At 40.6% G+C, this 20,705-nt stretch overlaps 1 protein-coding gene across 3 annotated transcripts in view; it reads left to right on the forward strand.

The window, feature by feature from the left end:
* ZEB1 (zinc finger E-box binding homeobox 1) overlaps positions 1 to 20,705 on the forward strand; it is a 199,663-nt gene that overhangs the window by 155,378 nt on the left and 23,580 nt on the right. The window contains exons 3-4 of one of the 3 annotated variants that reach the window (XM_062211130.1): positions 9,491 to 9,553; positions 17,402 to 17,563. In XM_062211130.1, the coding sequence (XP_062067114.1) occupies positions 9,491 to 9,553; positions 17,402 to 17,563 (225 nt within the window). The remainder of the gene's footprint in view (positions 1 to 9,490; positions 9,554 to 17,401; positions 17,564 to 20,705) is intronic. The other 2 variants (XM_062211131.1, XM_062211132.1) reach the window with 2 other exon arrangements.

Raw genomic sequence — 20,705 nt, forward strand, 5'->3', positions numbered from 1 at the left:
TTTAAATTAGATCTGTGATCCACCTTGGGTTAATATTTTTAAAGAGATGTGAAGTTGTGAGTCAGGGATTTAATATGAATCTCCAGTTGTTCCTACACTGTTTGTTGAAAACTGTTCTTTATGGAACTACCTGTCTGTCTGCATCAGAAATTGTCTGTTTATGTGAGTCCACTTCAGTTCTCTTTTACTGTGTTGATCACCATACCTGAAGCTTTGCCAATAATCATATAGTTTTATTGTAAGCCTTAAAATTGGCCAGTTAGTTTATTTTGCTTTTTAAAAATTGTTTTCACAATTGTAGTTGCTTTGCCTTTCCTTTATATTTTAGAATAATGTTATTTATATTGGAAATAATGCTGTTGAGATTTTTATTTGAATTGATTTATAGATAAGTTTGGGAAGAATTCACATGTTATATTAAAGAGCCTTCCAATTCATGAATATGATATATCTATATTTTTGTCATCTTTGATTTTTTAACTCAGTGTTTTGAGTTTCAGAATACAAGTCATTGTCACTTGTCAGAGTTACATCTTTGTATTTATTTTTAGGAAAAAAGGAACTATCATGAATGACTTGGCTTTTTCTTTCTTAATTTCCAAATTCCAATTTTAATTGCTAGCATATAACAATGTGAATATGGTTTATTTTTGTGTGCTGACTTGGTATTCTGTGTACTTTCTGAATTCACTTTGTACTTTTAGTCAATTTGGGGATATTTCTTAGGATATTTATGAAGACGACTTTGTCCTCTGAAAACAAGAGTAGTGTTATTTCTTCCTTTCTAATGTGTGTGCCTGTTATTTGTTTTCCCTTACTGAAAACCTTAAGAGCAGTGGTGGTGGATATGCCTGTGTTTTTCTCTAGTCTTAGTGGGGAGCATTCAGTACTTAAAGAAGGATACCTGTGGTTTTATTGTTGATATCCTTTATCAAATTGAGTAAGTTCCCCTCTACTCCTAGTTTGCTGAGAGTTCTTACCATAAATAGATGTATTTTTCCGACTGCATTTTCTGCATCAATTGAAATGATCATGTGGCTTTGCTTCTTTGGCCTGTTCATACAGAAGTGTTAGTCACTGTTTAGATACTGAACCAACATTGATTCAGCAGAAAGCTTCGCTTGGTCATTTTCTTCTTCTATATTGCTTGACTTCACTTGTTTCCTGGATCTTCCTCTCTTTTTCTGTGTTAACATTTAATGATTTCTGATCTTTACTACTCCCTTCTTTTCACTTGCTCTGAGTTCATTTTGCTCCTCATTACTTATTTATTTATTTATGGACATGACAGCTTAGAATTTTTTTTTAAAGATTTATTTATTTATTTGAAAGAGTTACACAGAGAGAGAAGGAGAGGCAGAGAGAGAGAAAGAGAGATCTTCCAGAGAGAGAAGGAGAGGCAGAGAGAGAGAATGAGAGAGAGAGAGGTCTTCCATCCGCTGGTTCACTCCCCAATTGGCCATAATGGCCACAGCTGTGCCAATCCAAAGCCAGGAACCAGGATCTTCCTCCTGGTCTTCCCACGTGGGTGCAGGGACCCAAGGACTTGGGCCATCTTCTGCTGCTTTCCCAGGCCTTAGCAGAGAGCTGAATTGGAAGTGGAGCAGCCGGGACTCGAATCAGTACCCATATGGGATGCTGGTACTACAGGTGACAGCTTTTCTCGCTATGCCACAGCACTGGCCCCAGCTTAGAATTTTTGAGACATTGTTTTATAACACATGCTTTTAGTGCTATAACTTGTCCACCTGACTAATTTTGATTTTTTTTTTCCTTTTCCTCTTTGATTCATGCATTCTTTAGAAGTACGCTAATTTCCAAGTGTTTGGAGGTTGTTTTTGTTTTTTTGTTTGTTTGTTTTTTGTGGTTTTTTTTTTTTTTTTTTGGTCGTCTTTATACTATTGACATACTTTAAGGTAATTTGGGTCAGAAGATGTACTTTATATGCCTTTTTTTTGGTTTTATAACCTTGGATATGATGTGTCAAGAATGTTCTGTATGCTTGAAAAGAGTATGAATTCTGTTGTTGAGTTGGGTGTGTTCTACAGCTATTAACTGGACTAGTGTTGCCTAGTTCTACATCCTTTCTGATTTTTTGTCTACATACTGTGTGAATCAATATTGAAATCTGCAGTAATAATTGTGGATTTGTCTCTATTTCCAATCTATTATATTTAAGACTGTTGTGTTTTCTTAGGAAATTGACCCTCTTATCATTGTCCAGTGGCTCTCTTTATCCCCGTTAATTTTCTTAGCTTCAGAGTTCTTTGTCTGATATTTGTATGATTGCTTCAGCTATCTTTTGATTAGTATTTGAGTAGTATAATACAGTTTTTCATTCTCTGACTAACTCATCTATATTATTACATTTCAAATGAATTTTTTGTCTTGTAGATGCAGCGTGTGTGTGTGTGTTTCATCTATTTCAACAGAATCTCTTCCTTCATTGACTTGTTTAGGCCATTTATATTTAATATAATTTTTATGTTTATAGTTTGCTTTATCATCTTGAAGTTTTTTCTTTTTTTCTATTTGCCTTCTTCCTAACTTTTTTTATTTCATGGACTATTTTTTAATATTCCATTTTGATCAATTAACTTTTATTACAACCTTTCATGGGTTTTGGGTGGTTGATGTGTGGATTATAATTTTGCTACCTGACTGTTTACAGTCTACTTAGTATTTTACCACTCCAAGTGGAATGTAGAAGCCTCACTTCTTCATGTCTCACTGTTGTCCTTCCTTTGTTCTGCAGTTGCCATATAGACTGTATCATTTTGTTGTAGTCTCATTCCTGACATTTTCAGTGTCTCAGATGTAATTTCACTTTTCTAACGATCTTTAGCAGTTGTTTTGGAACCAGTCTGCTGGCAGAGACCTCTCTTTTCCTTCACCTGGGGCTGTCTTGATTTTATCTTCATTCTTGAAGGATATTTCGCTGGTTAACAAATTTTGAGTTTACAATTTTTGTTGTTCGAGCACTTTAAAAATGTTTTATTTCCTTGTGAAATCCATGATTTCTGATGACAGATCTATAGTCTCTAACATCATGGCTCCATTAGAGTTATGAATCGTTTCTTCTGGTTCTTTTTAGAATTTTCCTTTTTACCTTTGGCTTTCATCATTGGAGTGGCAGATGTGGGCCTAGATTTGGGGGTATCTGTCTGTTGGAGGCTCGATGAACCTCTTGAATCTATTGGCTATGTCTCCTGTGACGTATGGGAAGGTCTTCGGAACTATTTGTTCCAATATTTTTCTGCACCATGTTCTCTTCTGGTACTCCAGTGACATAAGTGTTAGATATTTTATTTTTGTTCCACACGTCCCTGAGATTGTTTATTTAAACAAGGAAACTCATTTACTCTTTGTTCTTCAAATTGGATAATTTCTATTGACTTGGCTGACAGGGTCACTGCTCTCTTCTCTTTCATCTGCACTTGGCAATTAAGCTCATCCAGTGATTTGTAGACTTTGTTGTTGTTGTATTTTAGTTCTAAAATCTCCTTTTAGTCCTCATTTACATCTTACATTTGTCAAGAAGTTGCTGAGGCTGTCTGTCTTCCATTATTTTAAAGAATATTCGTCCTTACCTCTGGGACATTTTTCCAACTGCTGCCTTAAATGTCTGGTAATTCTGACGTCTGTGTGTCTTCAGTGTTGTCGTGTTTTGATCATCTTTCCCCATGCAAGCTGAGACTTTCCTGGTTCTTCCTCCGCCAAGTAATTTTGATTTGTATCTTGGACGTTTTGAATACTATATTATAAGAGTCTTGGTCTCATTTAAATCTTGTAGAGAGTTTTTGATGCTTTTGATTTACCAGAGAACTTACCCAGTTGTATTCCAGCCCTGAGCTCCAACCAGCTTGTAGCTTGTGATTCCATAATCAGTTCAGTTTGTACAGCTTTTGCAGTGCAAAATTCGGGTCATCCTGGATTTCAGGTTTTTTGATTGGGAATGCTCAACCTCATGTAATATGTCGAAACTGGAAGACACAGAAGGGAAAGGGGATGAAGCTATGTAGCAAAGTACTCGGAAACTTCTCATCCCTAGTCAAAGTTTTAACTTTTAAATTTGAATTCAGAAATGTGTTCACGTGTGGGTTTAGGTAACTTTCCTTTTTGGAATAATTTTGTGGGTAATTTTCGTGTAGCAAGGATAGTGGAGTAGGAATAACAGAACATGCATTGAGAGAAGGCTAATAACCAGGAAAGGAAATCTGAATCATTGTGCTCCTTACTGTGTCTTATTAGAGATTGCTATAAAATAGTCCCATGAGCATATTTGAAGTGACTAGAAATACACTGATTGATACAAATGTAAAAAATGTGGGGCCAGAGATGTGGCAGTAACAAGTTAAGCTGCCACCTGTAACACCGACATCCCATATGGGTGCAACTTCGAGTCCTGGATACTGCTTAATGACCTGGGAAAAGCATCAGAATATGCTCAAGTCCTTGGGCCCCTGCATCCATGTGTAAGACCTGGATGAAGCTCCTGGCTCTGGCTTCGTCCTTGCCCAGCCTCTGCCATTGCAGCCATTTGTGAAGTGAACCAGCGGATGGAAGATCTGTGTTTTTCTCTCTCTCCCCACTCCAACCTCAACTATAACTAAAAAAAAAAAAAAAAAAAAAAAAAAAAAAAAAAAAAAAGGCAAGTCTTATAACTTAGCACATGTGCTAAACAATTAGTCTTGTATTTTAAACTGTTTTATCCTGCAATTGATAATAAGTTGCCTAGATTTTTAATCAAAATGAATTGCATTTGCCATCTTTTTTCAACTTGGAATTCCATCTTATGGCTAAAATGAACAAGCACTATCTCTTTTGATCTAAATTTGTGATACTTGCCTTTGACCTATTTTTAAAATTAAGTTGTTCATGTGAAGATAGTTGTAGATTATCAAGTAATTCACAAATAGTTACAGATTCACAAATCATGCAGAGATCCTGTGTACTCTTTACCCAGCTCCCCCAGGGGTAACATCTTGCAAAACCACAATAGACAGATGCAGAGCATGGACTCGGATGTGGTTGTCAGGATCCAGAACAGTTCAGTCTCCGCACAGTTCCCTGGGTTCCTTCTGTACACCCACTTTTCTCCTGCCTGTCTGCCCAGTCTCTGATGGCTGTTCTCTGTTGTTGTCAACTTTGTGAGTTCTCAAGAACGTTACATGAATGAAGTCAGGCAGTATGTAATGTCCATAATTTCTTATGGATTCGCTAGGTTGTTACACATACCAGTAGGTTTTCTTCCCCCTTTTTATTGCTGAGCCGTATTCCCTGACTTATTTTCTAGGCTGTGTTTTACCAGCATTTGAGAAAAAAAAAACAAAACAGTGTTTTATTATTCAGGAGTTTTGTCATTTATATATTTGCTTTGAAATTTGGCAAAGGCCTTAGGAATATTCTTATGTTCCCTCTTCATTTGCATTTAGGTCAAGTAATCATCACATGTTGTTGTTATTAAGTCTTATGGGGAAAAGAATATTAGGTCCAGTAGTTTTTACTCATTTACATCCCGTTGCTTTCCTGAACTAGAAGTAGGATCAGAACACATAAAGGAGAAGCTGCTGGAAAAATACTGACAGCCCACCGTCGTGCTGAGCAGGAAGGAGCCAGGTCCTGGGGGCACTTTGGGCAGTGAAGAAGTGTATTCCTGGTACAGGGCAGCGTTGGCACATTCGCTCTTCTCGCTGGGCTGCACTGCTCTAGTAACTGTGTTCAACTTCACCACCAATAGTGGGAGAAACTGTAGAAACTTCTAGCTTTGAAATGTTGGGAACTGAGTGTGGGCCCCTATCTGAAGGCTGTCGCATGCTCACCTAGAGAGCCTAGCTGTGATCCCAACAGAGTGTGGAGGGATGAAGAAATGAGGCCATCATGTAATCAGAGTAGAGTTTCTATTTAACTGTAGTCATTATAAATGGGAAGGTCCGTGTTCAGAGTGTCATTATGAGTGTGGTTGTAGTGTCAGTGTCGTGTTCCACCTAGCAAGTGGTAACTCCCTGTTTTGACTTTCATTTGAGGAGAAACAAAGAGCCAGATGTACAGTATTAGGTAATTGTTACTATCCCTGATTACCCAGCAGGCCTGCTGTTTATTAGTTCAGTTTAAGTGGATGTTTTAGAGTGGGGAAGGGGAAATGTTAGAGGTTTGCAGACCCTCAGCAAACGCTGAGGCACGTCCTACAGTATTGTAACACAGAGCCAGGATTTTTATATTGTCAGCTTGCTGCTGGGAAATATAAAATGAGAATTCTTCAGCAGGAATTACTCTCATCAACTTTGACTTTGCAAAGTGTTTTTTATGTTAATCTAACAATCTGTGCGCATATTGGAACTATTTTAGTATAGTGATCATCTTTAAGTATTAGTATAAAAATTAATGAGCAAAGGAAATCTGGTGGATAAATTCACCCAGCAATCCAGAGCACTGGAGAAGTACATGCGGTAATGCAATGCAAGACTGTACTTAATGAGTGCTCCAACTTAGTTGAAATCAAAGTCAGAATTTCTGACTGATATCTTCAGTGGGATTGATTGAGGTGCAGGTAGCGACACTTTGTTTAGTATGACTTTGTAAGTATTCTGACATAATTCTGACAGATACTCTGCTGTAGTTTAAAAAGATCAGTTTTTAACTCCTTCGTGCCTTTGATATATACATGTTTTTAATTAATTATTATAATAAATAAAATTCACCTGAATATTGAAACATATTTTCTGCTTGCCAAAAAGTATGCATTTACTTGTAATACAAAATATTCACTCTAGAACTGTTCTGTGGAGGTTAATGAGCCCACTGTAAACACAGAGGCGGCAAGGGAGGATCCCAGCCATCTGAAAATGTTTCATGGTGGGGCAAGCGTTTGCCACAGCAGTTAAGCCGTGGCTTAGGATACCAGCATCCCAAATCAGAGTGCCTGGGTTGAGTCCTGACTCTACTCCCAATTCCAGCTTCCTGTTGATGCGCACCATGGGATGGTTTGCGTGCTTGGATCCCTGCTCCCATATGGCAGGCTTGGCAAGCTTGGAGTTTCAGTGCCTGGCTTGCTGTCTAAGGCTTAGGTCTGGCTGATACAGACATCTGGGGAGTGAACCAGCAAATAGAAGCTTTCACTCTGTCTCTGCCTCTCAAATTAATGAAGTAATGATTTCTTTAAAAAGAAAGATGATCTTTTTAAATTTAAAATTAAGATATTTATTAGTATCCCTGTTATTACGTATTACTATTTGTCGGGAGTTAGAATACTTAATAGAGAAAAGAGAAAATCTGGTGCCCTAAAGCGTTTATTCTGGACACAGTGACATCCTCTTCAGCCTTGTTCTGATTTCCTGGTACTCTGGTGAGACTACCAGGGTATAAAACTGAGCTCTGTAGGCAGTTGGACCCGTGTTCAGTTTCTGCTTTTACTACCAAATAGCTGTGAGTCGATGGGCAAGTTACTTAACTTCTCCAAGCCTAAAGTTTTTTTTTTCTTGTATAACTCATAAACTGTTCTATAAGTTAAAAGATTTGTTTATAAACATTTAGTGCAGTACCTAGAACATAGAAATTTATTCTTTGCAGAAGAAATGGAGGAAAATCCTACCACCTGTTGAAAGAGCTGTTCTAGCCGATGCCGTGACTCAACAGGCTAATCCTCCGCCTAGTGGCGCCGGCACACCGGGTTCTAGTCCTGGTTGGGGTGCCAGATTCTGTCCCGGTTGCCCCTCTTCCAGGCCAGCTCTCTGCTGTGACCTGGGAAGGCAGTGGAAGATGGCCCAAGTGCTTGGGCCCTGCACCCCATGGGAGACCAGGAGAAGCACCTGGCTCCTGGCTTCAGATCAGCACAGTGTGCCGGCCGTGGCAGCCATTGGAGGGTGAACCAACGGCAAAGGAAGACCTTTCCCTCTGTCTCTCTCTCTCACTGTCCACTCTGCCTGTCAAAATAAAAAAAATAAAGAAAGAGCTGTTCTATAGTACTGCTAAAATCCTAGTTTGCTTAAACAAATTGAGCATCCCTATTTTGAAAATCTGAAATACAAAATGTTCCAAAATTTGAAGCTTCTTGAATGCCCCCTTGATGCCATGGAGAATTCCACACTTGACCTCATGTGACATATCAAAGTCAAAATGCAGGTGCAGCTTGGGATGCCTGCATCCCATATCCAGATGCCTGAGTTTGAGTCCCAACTCCACTTTGAATTCTAGCTACCTGCTGATGCGCACCTGGGAGGTAGCAGACACAGGGGTCCCTGCCACTCACACGGGAAACCCGGACTGAGATCCTTGCTCCTGGCTTCAAGTTGGCCCAGCCCCAGGTATTGTGGGCATTTGAGGAGTAAACCTGCAGATGGGAGATTGCTGTCTGTCTGTCTCTGTCTCTTTCTGTGTCTCTCTGCCTTTCAAATAGAGTAAAAACAAAATTTTTATTTTTTTAAGATTTATTTGAAAGGCCGAGTTAAAGAGCGCACGTGAGTGCACTTCCATCCGCTGGGTCACTCCCCAAATGACCACAATAGCCAAGGTTTGGCCAGGCTGGGGCCAGAAGCCTGGAGCTCTACCTGGGTTTCCCACATAGCTGGCAGGGGTCTGAGTACTTGGACCATCTTGTGCTGCTTTCCCAGGCCATTAGCACAGGATTGGACGCAGAGCAGCTGGGACTCAAATCGGTGCTTACAAGGGGTGCTGGCCACACAGGACGCAGTGTAATCTGCTGTACCACAGTGCCAGCCCTCTAAATATTTCTTTTAAGATTTTATTTATTTATTTGACAAGTAGAGTTACAGACAGTGAGAGAGAGAGAGAGAAAGGTCTTCCTTCTGTTGGTTCACTCCCCAAATGGCCGCAACGGCCGGAACTGCACTGATCCAAAGCCAGGAGCTTCATCCAGGTCTCCCATGCAGGTGCAGGGGCCCAAGCACTCAGGCCATCCTCCATTGCTATCCCAGGCCACAGCAGAGAGCTGGAGTGGAAGAGGAGCAACCGGGACTAGAAATGGTGCCCATGTGGGATGCCAGTGCCACAGGCGGAGGGTTAACCTACTGCGCCACAGCACCAGCCCCCTAAATATTTCAATGGAGGCACACTAAGAGTATTCTATGGTTACTTTGGGGCTATGCATGTAGCATGTATGTGAAGTATAAATGGATTTCATGTTTAGAATTAGGGCCCATCCCACAGTAGCTTATTCCATACATGCAAATATTCCAAAGTCTGAAAATACCAAAACAAAAGCATTCTTGGTGCCACGCATTTTGGATACCAGTTACTCAGCCTGTCATTCAAATATATGAATAATTCCAGAACTATATCTAAATCTGCACTGATTTTGCTCTCTAAAATGCCTTTGTGAACTTGATAAAATTGTCTGCAGGTAGCCACATTATCAAGTTTATAAAAGGAAACAAGACTAGAATGTGAACTGGAAGTTTCCTTTTCAGATTTCTAGAAGTTGAAATGTTTGTGACACAAGGATCTATTTTAATCTCTTGTTCTTTGGTTTCAGCAGGAAAGGAAGGGTCAGAAATCCTGGGGCCTGAAGCTCAGGCCGATGGAGCAGGATGTACAGGTACTCTGCTGCCATTCTTTGATTCTGCACTCTTTGAAGGAGGGCTTTTGTACCACTGGTTCTGCATTTGTGGGTCCTGAATTGGTCTGTTGCCTCCTGTTTTATCTTGGCCTCCTTAAATGTTCAAGGACTTAGGCATGTGATATACTACATAAAAAAATTACAAGTCAGTATTCTTTAAATACAATATAAATGTGCAGATACAAAATATTTTCCATTCAATGAGGGTGATGATTATAATCTATAGATAATCCAAAAAATGAGATTTTGAGTGAGAATTTGAACTTCTACCAGTTTTTTTCTAACCTAAGCTATAAAAACGCACCTCTGACTCCTCTGGGTTTCGGTGTCCGCTACCAGGGTGTACAGTGACTTGCCCACAGATGGAGAGCAGAGAGAGAAGGGCAGACACCAGGGCTAGAACCAGATGAGAACCATGCACGTTCAGGAGTGGTGTGAACATGGCCAAGCAGACAAGGAAAGCAGGATCTTCTCGTGGGATTCCTGTGATTGCCAGAGGCAAAAATGAAAGTTGAGTGGTGGGAAACGAGGAAACTGGCCTCTGGGTGACTGAAAGTCCTTGCTCCCTGAGACTTAAGGCTCTTCCCCTGGGAAGGATTCAGGTCAGCTTTAAGGACCACAGAGTGAGTGGAAAACTGAAATCCAATCTCACATATGGTAATGCTGGACACTTCTTATTATGTCCCTTAAGTCAACTAGAACAGTTAGAATGTAAACTTCAAAAATGAGTTCTAAATTATTAAAACATTAGGATAATTGTGTTTTGTATATTCAACCATAACCTAGATACTTCTGTCATATAGATATATTAAAGATTTATTTATTTATTTGAAAGACAGAGTTACACAGAGAGAGAGAGAAAGAGAGAGAGATATCCCATCCAATGGTTCACTCCCCAATTGGCCGCAACAGCCAGAGCTGTGCCAATTCAAAGCTAGGAGCCAGGAGCTTCCTCCAGGTCTCCTAGCAGGTGCAGGGGCCCAAGGACTTGGGCCATCTTTTACTGCTTTCCCAGGCCATACCAGAGAACTGGATTGGAAGTGGAGCAGCCAGGTCTCAAACTGGCTCCCATATGGGATGCTGGCACTTCAGGCCAGGGCATTAACCCACTGCACCACAACACTGGCCCCCATATATATATATATATATGTTAAATATTTATTTATTATTTGAGAAGTAAAGAGAGAGGTCTTCTATCTGCTGGTTTACTCCCTAAATGGCCACAATGGCAGGAGCTGGGCCTACCCGAATCCAGGAGCCAGAAACTTCTTCCAGGTCTGCCATGTGGATGTGGGGGTCTCAAGCATTTGGGCTATCTTCCACTGCTTTCCAAGGCCATTAGCAGAGAGCTGGATGGGAAGAGGAGCAGCCGGGTCATGAACCAGCGCCCATATGGGATGCTGGCGCCACCGGCAGAGGCTTAACCTACTACGCCACAGCGCTGACCCCTCTGTCATATACTTTTAATTAAATTTTTTCTTCTCTGTGGTTTAACATCTATATACTTTTTTTAACCTTGCAGTACATTTTAGAAATTTTCCATAGAACCTAACAAAGTATCTTTTCATGTACCATGTACGATGAGTGTAGATCATGGGTAAGACATGTAAAAATAGGTTTTCATCTGTGATATAAACATTAGCACTCCTATACTTGTCATTCCATTCCATTAAACAGAGTAAATTAACCAAGTCACACTAGAGTATGTGATGATTTGCCTATAGCCCAAGACTTTATATTCTGCTCTGAACTAGGTCTTGTGTAACTTGCATGAATAATGTATTCAGATATGTTATTATCAAATATTTGCCTTGCGAACCTGCAGATTGTATAAAATATTTAAACTGGGTATTTGTTATTAGCAGAATGGTTATATTAATGAACACAAAAGTGTTTCTGTTGCTCTTTTCAGAATGTTATCAGAATTACAGAAGGCCATTTGCCCTTCTAGATAAAATACTCTCAAAAAAGACATTCACAGTTTTTTATCTCACAATTCGCTCTTCACTGTAAACAGAAATGAATTATTTCAGTTTGAAGTACTAAATAGTACATAATCCACCCCTGCCCTGCCGAAGAAAATGAAAAGAAATCATATCCAGAAACGGGGTAACCTTATGTTAACCAAAGTTGCTGCCAGCGTGTGAGGTCTTCCCCACCCACAGGAAGATGGCCTGCTGTGTTATTTCCTGGAGCGTGGGGAGTTAGGAATAAGCAAATGTGTACTAAAGCTCCAATAACTGTCACATTAAGGAGATGGAAATTGAACTTTTAAGGCTTTTAAGCAGTTAAACTTTTTTTTTTAAAGATTTATTTATTTACTTGAAAGTCAGAGTTACACAGAGACAAGGAGAGGCAGAGAGAGAGAGAAATCTTCCATCCACTGGTTCACTCCCCAATTGGCCACAATGGCCAGAACTGCACTGATCCGAAGCCAGGAGCCAGGAGCTTCTTCTGGGTCTCCCACATGGGTGCAGGGGACCAAGGATTTGGGCCATCTTCTGCTGCTTTCCCAGGCCACAGCAGAGAGCTGGATCGGAAGTGGAGCAGCTGGGACTCAAACCAGTACCCATATGGGATGCCAGCACTGCAGATAGTGGCTTTACCCACTACACCACAGCGCTGGCCCCAGCAGCTAAACTTTAAAATTATATTTTACCTTTGCTTTTGTTGCTTCCTTGAGTTGCAGGGACTAATAAGCTGATAAAAGCATTGTACAATGGTCACCATCGTTAGTTCTGGGCTAGGCTGAAGCCAGGAGCCTGGAACCCCATCCTGGTCCCCCACATGGATTGTTGGGGTCCACGCACTTGGGCATCTTCTGCTGCCTTCCCAGCCTCATTAGCAGGAAGCTGGATCAGAAGTGGAGCAGCCGAGACTTAAACTGGGATTTTGATATGGGATATAGGCGTTACAAGCAGTGACAATCTGCTTCATCACAACCCGGCCCTTCCACATATTTTCTAAAGTACACTCTTATACAAATATTTCTGGCTAAAAAAAAAAATTTATAACAAATAGTTGCCATCTCTAATTATGATTATAGTGCTGTAATTTTACATTTGACCAGTGATTATAGTCTTAGGAATCTATCCTTTGTCAATCAGCTCTGAGGTTTTTCATGTGTAAAACAAAGCCAAATTATCATCATATTATTCAGTATACTTGCTCATCTCTAATATAAACATTAAGTTTATCAATTTTTTTAAAAGATCTATTTACTTATTTGAGAGCCAGAGTTACATAGAGAGAAGGAGAGAGAGAGAGAGAGAGAGAGAGAGAGAGAGATCTTCCCTCTACTGGTTCACTCCCAAATGGATGCAAGTTGCAATGGCTAGGGCCAGGCCAAAACCAGGAGCTAGGAGCTTCCTCGGTGTCTCCTTGTGATGCAGGGGCCCAAGGACGCTTTCCCAGGCCATGGCAGAGAGCTGGATCAGAAGTTCCTGTCCTGGAGCATGCCGGACAGGAACTGGCGCCCCTATGGAATGACAGTGTCATAGATGGCAGCATTACGCACTACACCGGAACACCAGCCCCGGTTTATCAGTCTTAAGGAAATTATTTGCTTTACAATTGATATGTTCACAAGATGCACTGTGTAATACTTTATATTTTATGGATAAAAATGCAGAATTCCCGTTCTCAGCTTGAAATTGGGATTGCTAATGCAGACTGTGGAGAGTGGGGTTTAGTGGAGAGAGCCTGCAGTTTGATAGCAGACACTAGTAGCCAATCGTGTGCTCTGATAAGTGCTTGTTTCCTCTGTGGTCACGGGAAAGCTAACTTTCCTAACTCTCTTTCTTCTTTGAAAAAAGACTTCATTGCGATATTATGATGTTCGCCTAGCAGGATTGCTTTAAGAAAAATAGCTAACAGTTACATAGCATTAATAAGTGCCAAGTGCAGTTTTAATAAGCACATTACTATGTTAATTTAATCTTCACAACAACCCCAAGATGTATTGCTCTGACACCCCAAAGCTTTTAGTATGTAAACTGAGTATATACTGCCTCACAAAACTCCTAATTTCAGTTGTGAGTAATTGGGAATAATTTCTGGCACATTAAAAACATTGGCATTTTTAGTATCACTCTTAAATGTGGAATCTAAGGCAACTTAATACCTCCTATGAGTCATTTTTTAAGAAATATGAATGAGTTCTTCCTGAAATCGTCAGAAATATTACATCATAATGTTTACTCCTTGAACTCTTACTTTCATTCCATATACCCAGTAGAATTATATGCTAACAACATATGTTGCCTGGTTGAAGGCATTTTCGATCAACTGCATATTTTTTATAAGAAGATATGTACTTAAATTGAAATTAAAGTTTCTCTTTACTTTCCAGGGACCAAAAAAAATAAACCAGATTTATTTCTCATTTATTATTAGTTCACAGTTGGTCATAATATAAATATATTTACATTTTTAATAAATAATTACTAAAATGTTATTGAAATGAGATTAAAAGAGCTGAGACATTTTTCAGTTATTTCATATATCAATAGCTTAATGTTACTTCTAGAAAGAAAAGTATTCAGCATTTAATAATTCTATTTCAGTTTTTGTTTAGCATTGAGATAACCTTATTGTAAAATAAAGGGAGGTTTTTTGTTCTGGCTGAGTTACTAGATTCTTTATGTAGCTTCAGAACTATATGCTATTAGTTAGGGTTATTGATCAATGAAGTATTTCAATGCCAGGGATTATGATTATCAATAAAAATATTTTAATGTCTTGCCAACTAACAATTCAGTTAAGTACTCCATCAATTTTGTTGAAAACAAAAATTATAAACACCTAGCTTACAAAGGATTTGTTTCTCAGTCATTAAAATCATTTGGTCCCACGATTCCTTGAACATGTGCAGAAGGACTTTACTTAGCAAGGACCGGTGATACCTGTTTTGTGGTTTCTTTGCTTCCTCACAAAGAGGCATGTAGTATCTATAGCAGTTCAAAAATGGTTGGAAAAATTTAAATATGGCTAATTTCAGTGTCTCTTGCTAACACATTGGTAATAAAAATCCTTTTGTTTTACTATATGCAGTACCTTTTGATCAGTAGTTCATCTCATTTCTGGAAAATTTCTACCCAATAACATAATTAGCAAAACCAGTAATTACTGTCACACCAATCAGCCGAATCAGTTCTGTCAATGAAAGGAAAAACAAAGTGCCATTTTCCCATTTGAAATAAATAACTGGGCTGGCGCCGCGGCTCAATAGGCTAATCCTCCACCTTGCGGCACCGGCACACTGGGTTCTAGTCCGAGTCGGGGCACCGGATTCTGTCCCGGTTGCCCCTCTTCCAGGCCAGCTCTCTGCTGTGGCCCGGGAGTGCAGTGGAGGATGGCCCAAGTGCTAGGGCCCTGCACCCGCATGGGAGACCAGGAGAAGCACCTGGCTCCTGCCTTTGGATCTGCGCGGTGCGCCGGCCACAGCGTGCTGGCCGCGGCGGCCATTGGAGGATGAACCAACGGCTAAGGAAGACCTTTCTCTCTGTCTCTCTCTCTCACTGTCCACTCTGCCTGTCAATAAATAAATAAATAAATAAATAAATAACTGTTTATAAATTTTATAGATTTTTTTTAGTAAGAATGAGGGTACTTCAAAAAGTTTGTGAAAAATGAAATTAGAAGTTTACTTTTGATGCAGAAAATTTGTGAAATCCATGTATATAAGGATTCTTCAAAAATGCTTACTATGAACTGTGAATTTCAAACATTTTTGCATGAAAATAAAATTACCTTTAATTTTTCATAAACTTTTTGAAGTACCCTTCTATATAAGTTACATAGAATGAAAAATGTACAAGGTATAAGTAAAAGTATCTTATAAAATTGATGAATTAATAGTAACATCAAGATTAAGATGGTATAGGTCTAATTTTTATCACTTATTTAAAAAATTTTTGTCTCCAAATGAGTACCTTTAGAATGAATCCGTGTACAGGTAAGCTTCTAATTATGGAAGGAGCAAAATTCATGCATAAAATCAGACTAATTCTAAAAAAGTGTCCACTACATGAAAATTTTATCTCAATGAGTAGACATAAGTTCTGTTACTAGGACATGGGAAAGCCTAACATAAGATGGAGATTGCTTAATTGAAATTAATATTTTAGATTATTGTTTGATGAAGTTTGGTCTGTTTCCAAATCTACATGGAATCTGTAAGAAATCGCATAAAATATAAATTTCACCCGTGAGTTTTGCCCTGGATTAACAGGACAGATTGAAGGTGTGTTGGAAAGACGCGCTGTTCTTCCCAGTGGTGTGTTCAGACGTGCTCATGGCTCAGCTCGTGACGGAGCAGGAAGGATGACTGGTGTTTGAGGGTGTTCATCAGCCCCCTGAAGAGCAGTGAGTCTTCTACTAGTGAGAGGCTGGCACAGGGGAGGCCATTAAAGGAAGACCATTCCTCTGCAGTTGATTTCCGCTTCCCATCCTGATCGCCAAGCCTTCCCCGCCCAGCAGTCCCTGTGACAGGAAGCTGGAAGACCTGGAGTGATCTTATGTAGCCTTGATCAGTTGCCACAGATATCCACCCCACCCTCCAAGACAAGATACCAGGTTAATGTAATGGACAGATTGAGGAATGTGCCTTTCTCTGTTTTTTCCCCGTTGAAGCAAATGAGAGCAAGGGACACTGTGGAGAAGGAAGAGCAGGGAGAGCGGACATGGGAGCTGCAGGCCTGGGTGCTGATTTCCTTCAAACCGACACAATCAGCTGCCCTCTTGAAAGCCCTCACTCACCCCTGCGTCCAGTAACCCCAGTTTGGTGACTGCCGGCGTGAACCGCATGATGCAGTGCATGTGTGACTTCCGTATACAGCAGATGCTAACTAACTGATAACTACTGGCAATATTAGGAAGGAGAGGAAGGAAGTATGGCTCACCATTAGCACTGTGTCATTGATTCTCAGGTTTTTAGCAGCAGCCACTCTGAGGAATATAGTTACTACACTGGGCAGGAGGCCCAGCAAGGTTTGTTAATAACCATTGAACAAAAAGTTATCATACATCACTGTTTTGATTCGGCACAGTTGAGCCTGCTGGGGAGTGCTGCTTTCACATTTAGAACTGGCCCTTCAGTCTGAAGTCTCTAAAGAAGTAAGCCCACTCACTCCTCACAGGTACCCCCAGCATGGGAGAGACACACACAGCGATCTGCTTGGGGAACTGGGCTGCCTGCTCAAAGCGAAACCCTGGGCTCCTTAATCTTTGTAACTGAAGGGAAGTTACCTCACCCTGGATCCCATGGTCAAATGTTTACTGAGGCAGAAATGGAGAAAGAATAGGCTTGCTTGTGTGTGAAAACTAGAGAGAGGAGAGAAGAAGCAATTTTGGTTGACTTGATGCTTTTCACTTACATATTTATTACTGTAGATAATTACTAAAGCTATTAGCCAAGAAATCACAGAACTGGACTGTATGGTACTGATTGAGGTTTAAACTTTAAATAGATATGGTAGGTAGCTGGGTGGGTGATCTTTTCATTTTTCCTTGTTGCATCGTTAATTGAGAAGCAAAGAATCCAGTTAAATATATCACCTTCTCTGTTTTTCTTATTAAGAAAATTAAGTGGCTATAAAGACTAAAAGAGATACTGGAAGATTTCATGCATTTTAATATTTATATTTATAAAGCAAAATAACTTCTTAAAGATTACAGCAGAATGAATAGAGTTCATTTTGAGTTTTCAGTAAGTATTTTCTGCAAATTCAAGAACAATCGTGTCTGTCAGGATAGTTTCTTGTTTTGAAAAGTTGTGTCACAACTTGGTAGTGAAATTGCTTTTTATAAAGTGTGCATTTCTTTCAGTAAAAGAAGACGATTGCGACTCGGATGCAGAAAATGAGCAAAACCATGATCCTAACGTTGAAGAGTTCCTGCAGCAACAAGATACGGCCGTCATCTATCCCGAGGCGCCTGAAGAGGACCAGAGGCAGGGCACACCAGAAGCCAGTGGGCAGGATGAGAACGGTAAATGGGACTTGCTTGGCAATGGGTTTTCCCCCGTCCTGGAAGGATCATGATTTCTGTCGCTCTGCTGTTGGGAGCACTCTTGAGAACTGAAGCTATTCACATGTGACTGTTGGGCGTAACCTGGTTTTTTGGGTTTTGTTTGTTTGTTTTTGGACAGGCAGAGTGGACAGTGAGAGAGAGAGAGAGAGAAAGGTCTTCCTTTGCCGTTGGTTCACCCTTCAAAGGCCGCCGCGGCCGGCGCACCGCGCTGATCCAAAGCTAGGAGCCAGGTGCTTCTCCTGGTCTCCCGTGGGGTGCAGGGCCCAAGGACTTGGGCCATCCTCCACTGCACTCCCGGGCCACAGAGAGCTGAACTGGAAGAGGGGCAACCGGGACAGAATCTGGTGCCCCGACCGGGACTAGAACCCGGTGTGCCGGCGCCACAGGTGGAGGATTAGCCTGTTGAGCCGCGGCGCCGGCCAGGGAGTAACCTGTTTTATCAGTGGGTCATTGTCCAGGATGACAGGACAGCATTAAATTACTGGCTGCCCGTGTGTGTAGCGGCAGCGCCACTGCATAGGAAACGCTGAGCACAGTGCCTGTGCGTCAGCTTCCACTTCCTCACACGCAGCGGGCAGTAGAGGTGAGAACTAGCCGGACCCTCGCTGCCCTGCCGCACTGTTAGCCAGCAAAACATGGCTGTCTTCTTCAAAGCACACTATGCTCAGACAGGGATTTTTCTGTTTGCTTTCGTCTGCTCTCTTACGATAGAAGAGTCAGCAGGTAAAGAGTGGTGGACATACAAAGCAAAACCAAACAAGTGGGCTCAGGCCATCCTGAAAACTGTCGGTGGTCATTCTGCTGTCCAAGCACGAGCAACAGCTGGCAGTTAGGTGCAGATGTTCCGTAAGAACTTTCATGCAAGATCTGCACCAGAGCTCGGAAGCCTCTTGAAATGTTTTAAGAGTTCTCGAAGTAATAAGGTCCTGAATTGGGTTTGATTTCTCCAGGGTTCCCAGCTGCGCAGACAGACTTAACTTGGTATTCCCAGAATGCACTCTGAGTTCCCAGGAGAAAACTAGCAGTCGTCTCCCAGTCATGAACCGACTGTGGAAAAGCAGACTTTTCTGAAACTGAGTGAGTGACGGAGGACATACCGGTAGAGAGGCCGCTCCGGAGCTGCTCCTCCCCACGGCCAAGGGGCACATGTCTGTCTCAGCAGAATCACCAGAGCTCTGTGGGTCTCTGCCCGTTTGGAGGCTTCATGGTTACTGGCTTCAATGGGATTTGTTTCCGCTGTAGAAAACTTGTTACCACTTCACCCTGAAGAAGCAGCAGTTTTGTAACAGAAACGAATGGGAAACAGAAAATAGGAAAGTAGACATGTATAATTTTTTGTGGCAAAAGCCTTTCAGTAGGGTTAACGTTGTAAACTTTGTCATAAGTGGCAGCGAGGTCTCCTTCAGCTTGGGGAGCTAACTGTTCTGAATTCATCTGAATTACATAGACTGTGTTAACTACTCATTACCTTCAGACATCTTGTCATTTAATTAAACGCTAATGAAGTGTTCCAGAGTAGATACTGTATCATACCAGCAACATCTGTGTACGCGTAAAAAGTTATTGTTTTCAGGAGATCTTACGTTCTTTAATTTTTAATAGATTAAACATGCCCTCCTACACTCACTCCTCCTAAGTTGTGAACTGGCAGACTTGACTTTAGCATGTTGAATAACCACAGATTCTGAATCAATGCCGAACAAATGCAGGATAATTTTCAGAGGTTTTATATCAAGCTGTACTATCGGTCTGAAATGTTATGTTATCTAAAAAGGAAGTTTATGATATAAAAAGCAAAGAATTCTGTTTTGAGAAAATAAGAACATTTGTGGTCATAGATAGTTACTGAGGACACAGAAATAGACTGGTTTTATTCTTAGTGATATTGAATTACTACCTTCATTTTATTATACAAATTCTAAAAACAAGTGTTTTTTTACCTAGGTGACAAACTTTCATTGCTAAAAAGTGATTTTTTTAAAACAATTCAATTTTCAGAAATAGAAACAAAACCTTGAATCTTTTAAACCTACTCACTCTATGCTGATTATACCAGATATTCAGATTTATTTTTCATTGTTTCATATTAGTGGCCTGAAACAATAAATCCATTTTTCATGTCAGAGAAAAATCAATAAATATTGATTTATGAAAATAGCTTTCTGTTCAAGCATCATGAGCAACCTGTGATTTTATAAAATTAATATTTATTAATTATAAGGAATAATCATGAAGACGACAAATAAAATAGCACATAATGAGAGCAGACAGCTCTATGACTTGTACAGTGGGAACAGCTTCATGCGTGAAAATCTTGTGGCATTGTGGTTCAAAAAAGGAAACACTCACAATGGCGGACCTTGCCGTTCGCCGTTACAACCACCTGAGATCAACACGATGGATTGGGCATTCTGGCAAGGAAAAGGTCCCAAATGTTGATTTCCCACCGACCTGAACAAAGAGGAGATCCCTACAGGACAAACCATAAACTTGATTTCCTCCCCAAAGAAGAGGGTCAAGTTAAAGTCATCCCTAACAGAAAACTCTTTCTCGCATGCTGGTAACAAGAGAGAACATCATACACTTTGGAGCTTCAGTTGGTTAATCTTTCACTCATACATTTGATACATATTTTAAAGATTTATTTACTTATTTGAAAGTTAGAGTGACAGAGACAGGAAGAGAGACAGAGAGATCTTCCAACCACTAGGTCACTCCCCAGATAGCTGCAATGGCCAGGACTGGGACAGGCCAAAGCCAGGAACCAGGAGTTTCATACGGGTCTCTCACATGGGTGGCAGGGATCCAAGCACTTGAGCCATGCTCTGCTGCTTTTCCCAGGCCATCAGCAGGGATCCAGATTGGAAGTGGAGCATATGGGACATGCACTGGTGCCCGTATGGGATGCCACAGGCAGGGCTTTACCCATAATACGTATTTAAACACAGGTGACTAGATCTTTAGATTTGAGGTACACAGTTTATTATTTGTAAGCTAATCCTTGAGCAAGATATTCAGTTTATAAGGATTTGAATTCCCATAAAGTAAAATAATATGTTTTGGAAGCATTTTATTGTCAAGAATTTATCATGGTTGTCTT

The sequence above is a fragment of the Lepus europaeus genome, chromosome 14, assembly GCF_033115175.1.
Source record: "Lepus europaeus isolate LE1 chromosome 14, mLepTim1.pri, whole genome shotgun sequence".
Lineage (NCBI taxonomy): Eukaryota > Metazoa > Chordata > Mammalia > Lagomorpha > Leporidae > Lepus > Lepus europaeus.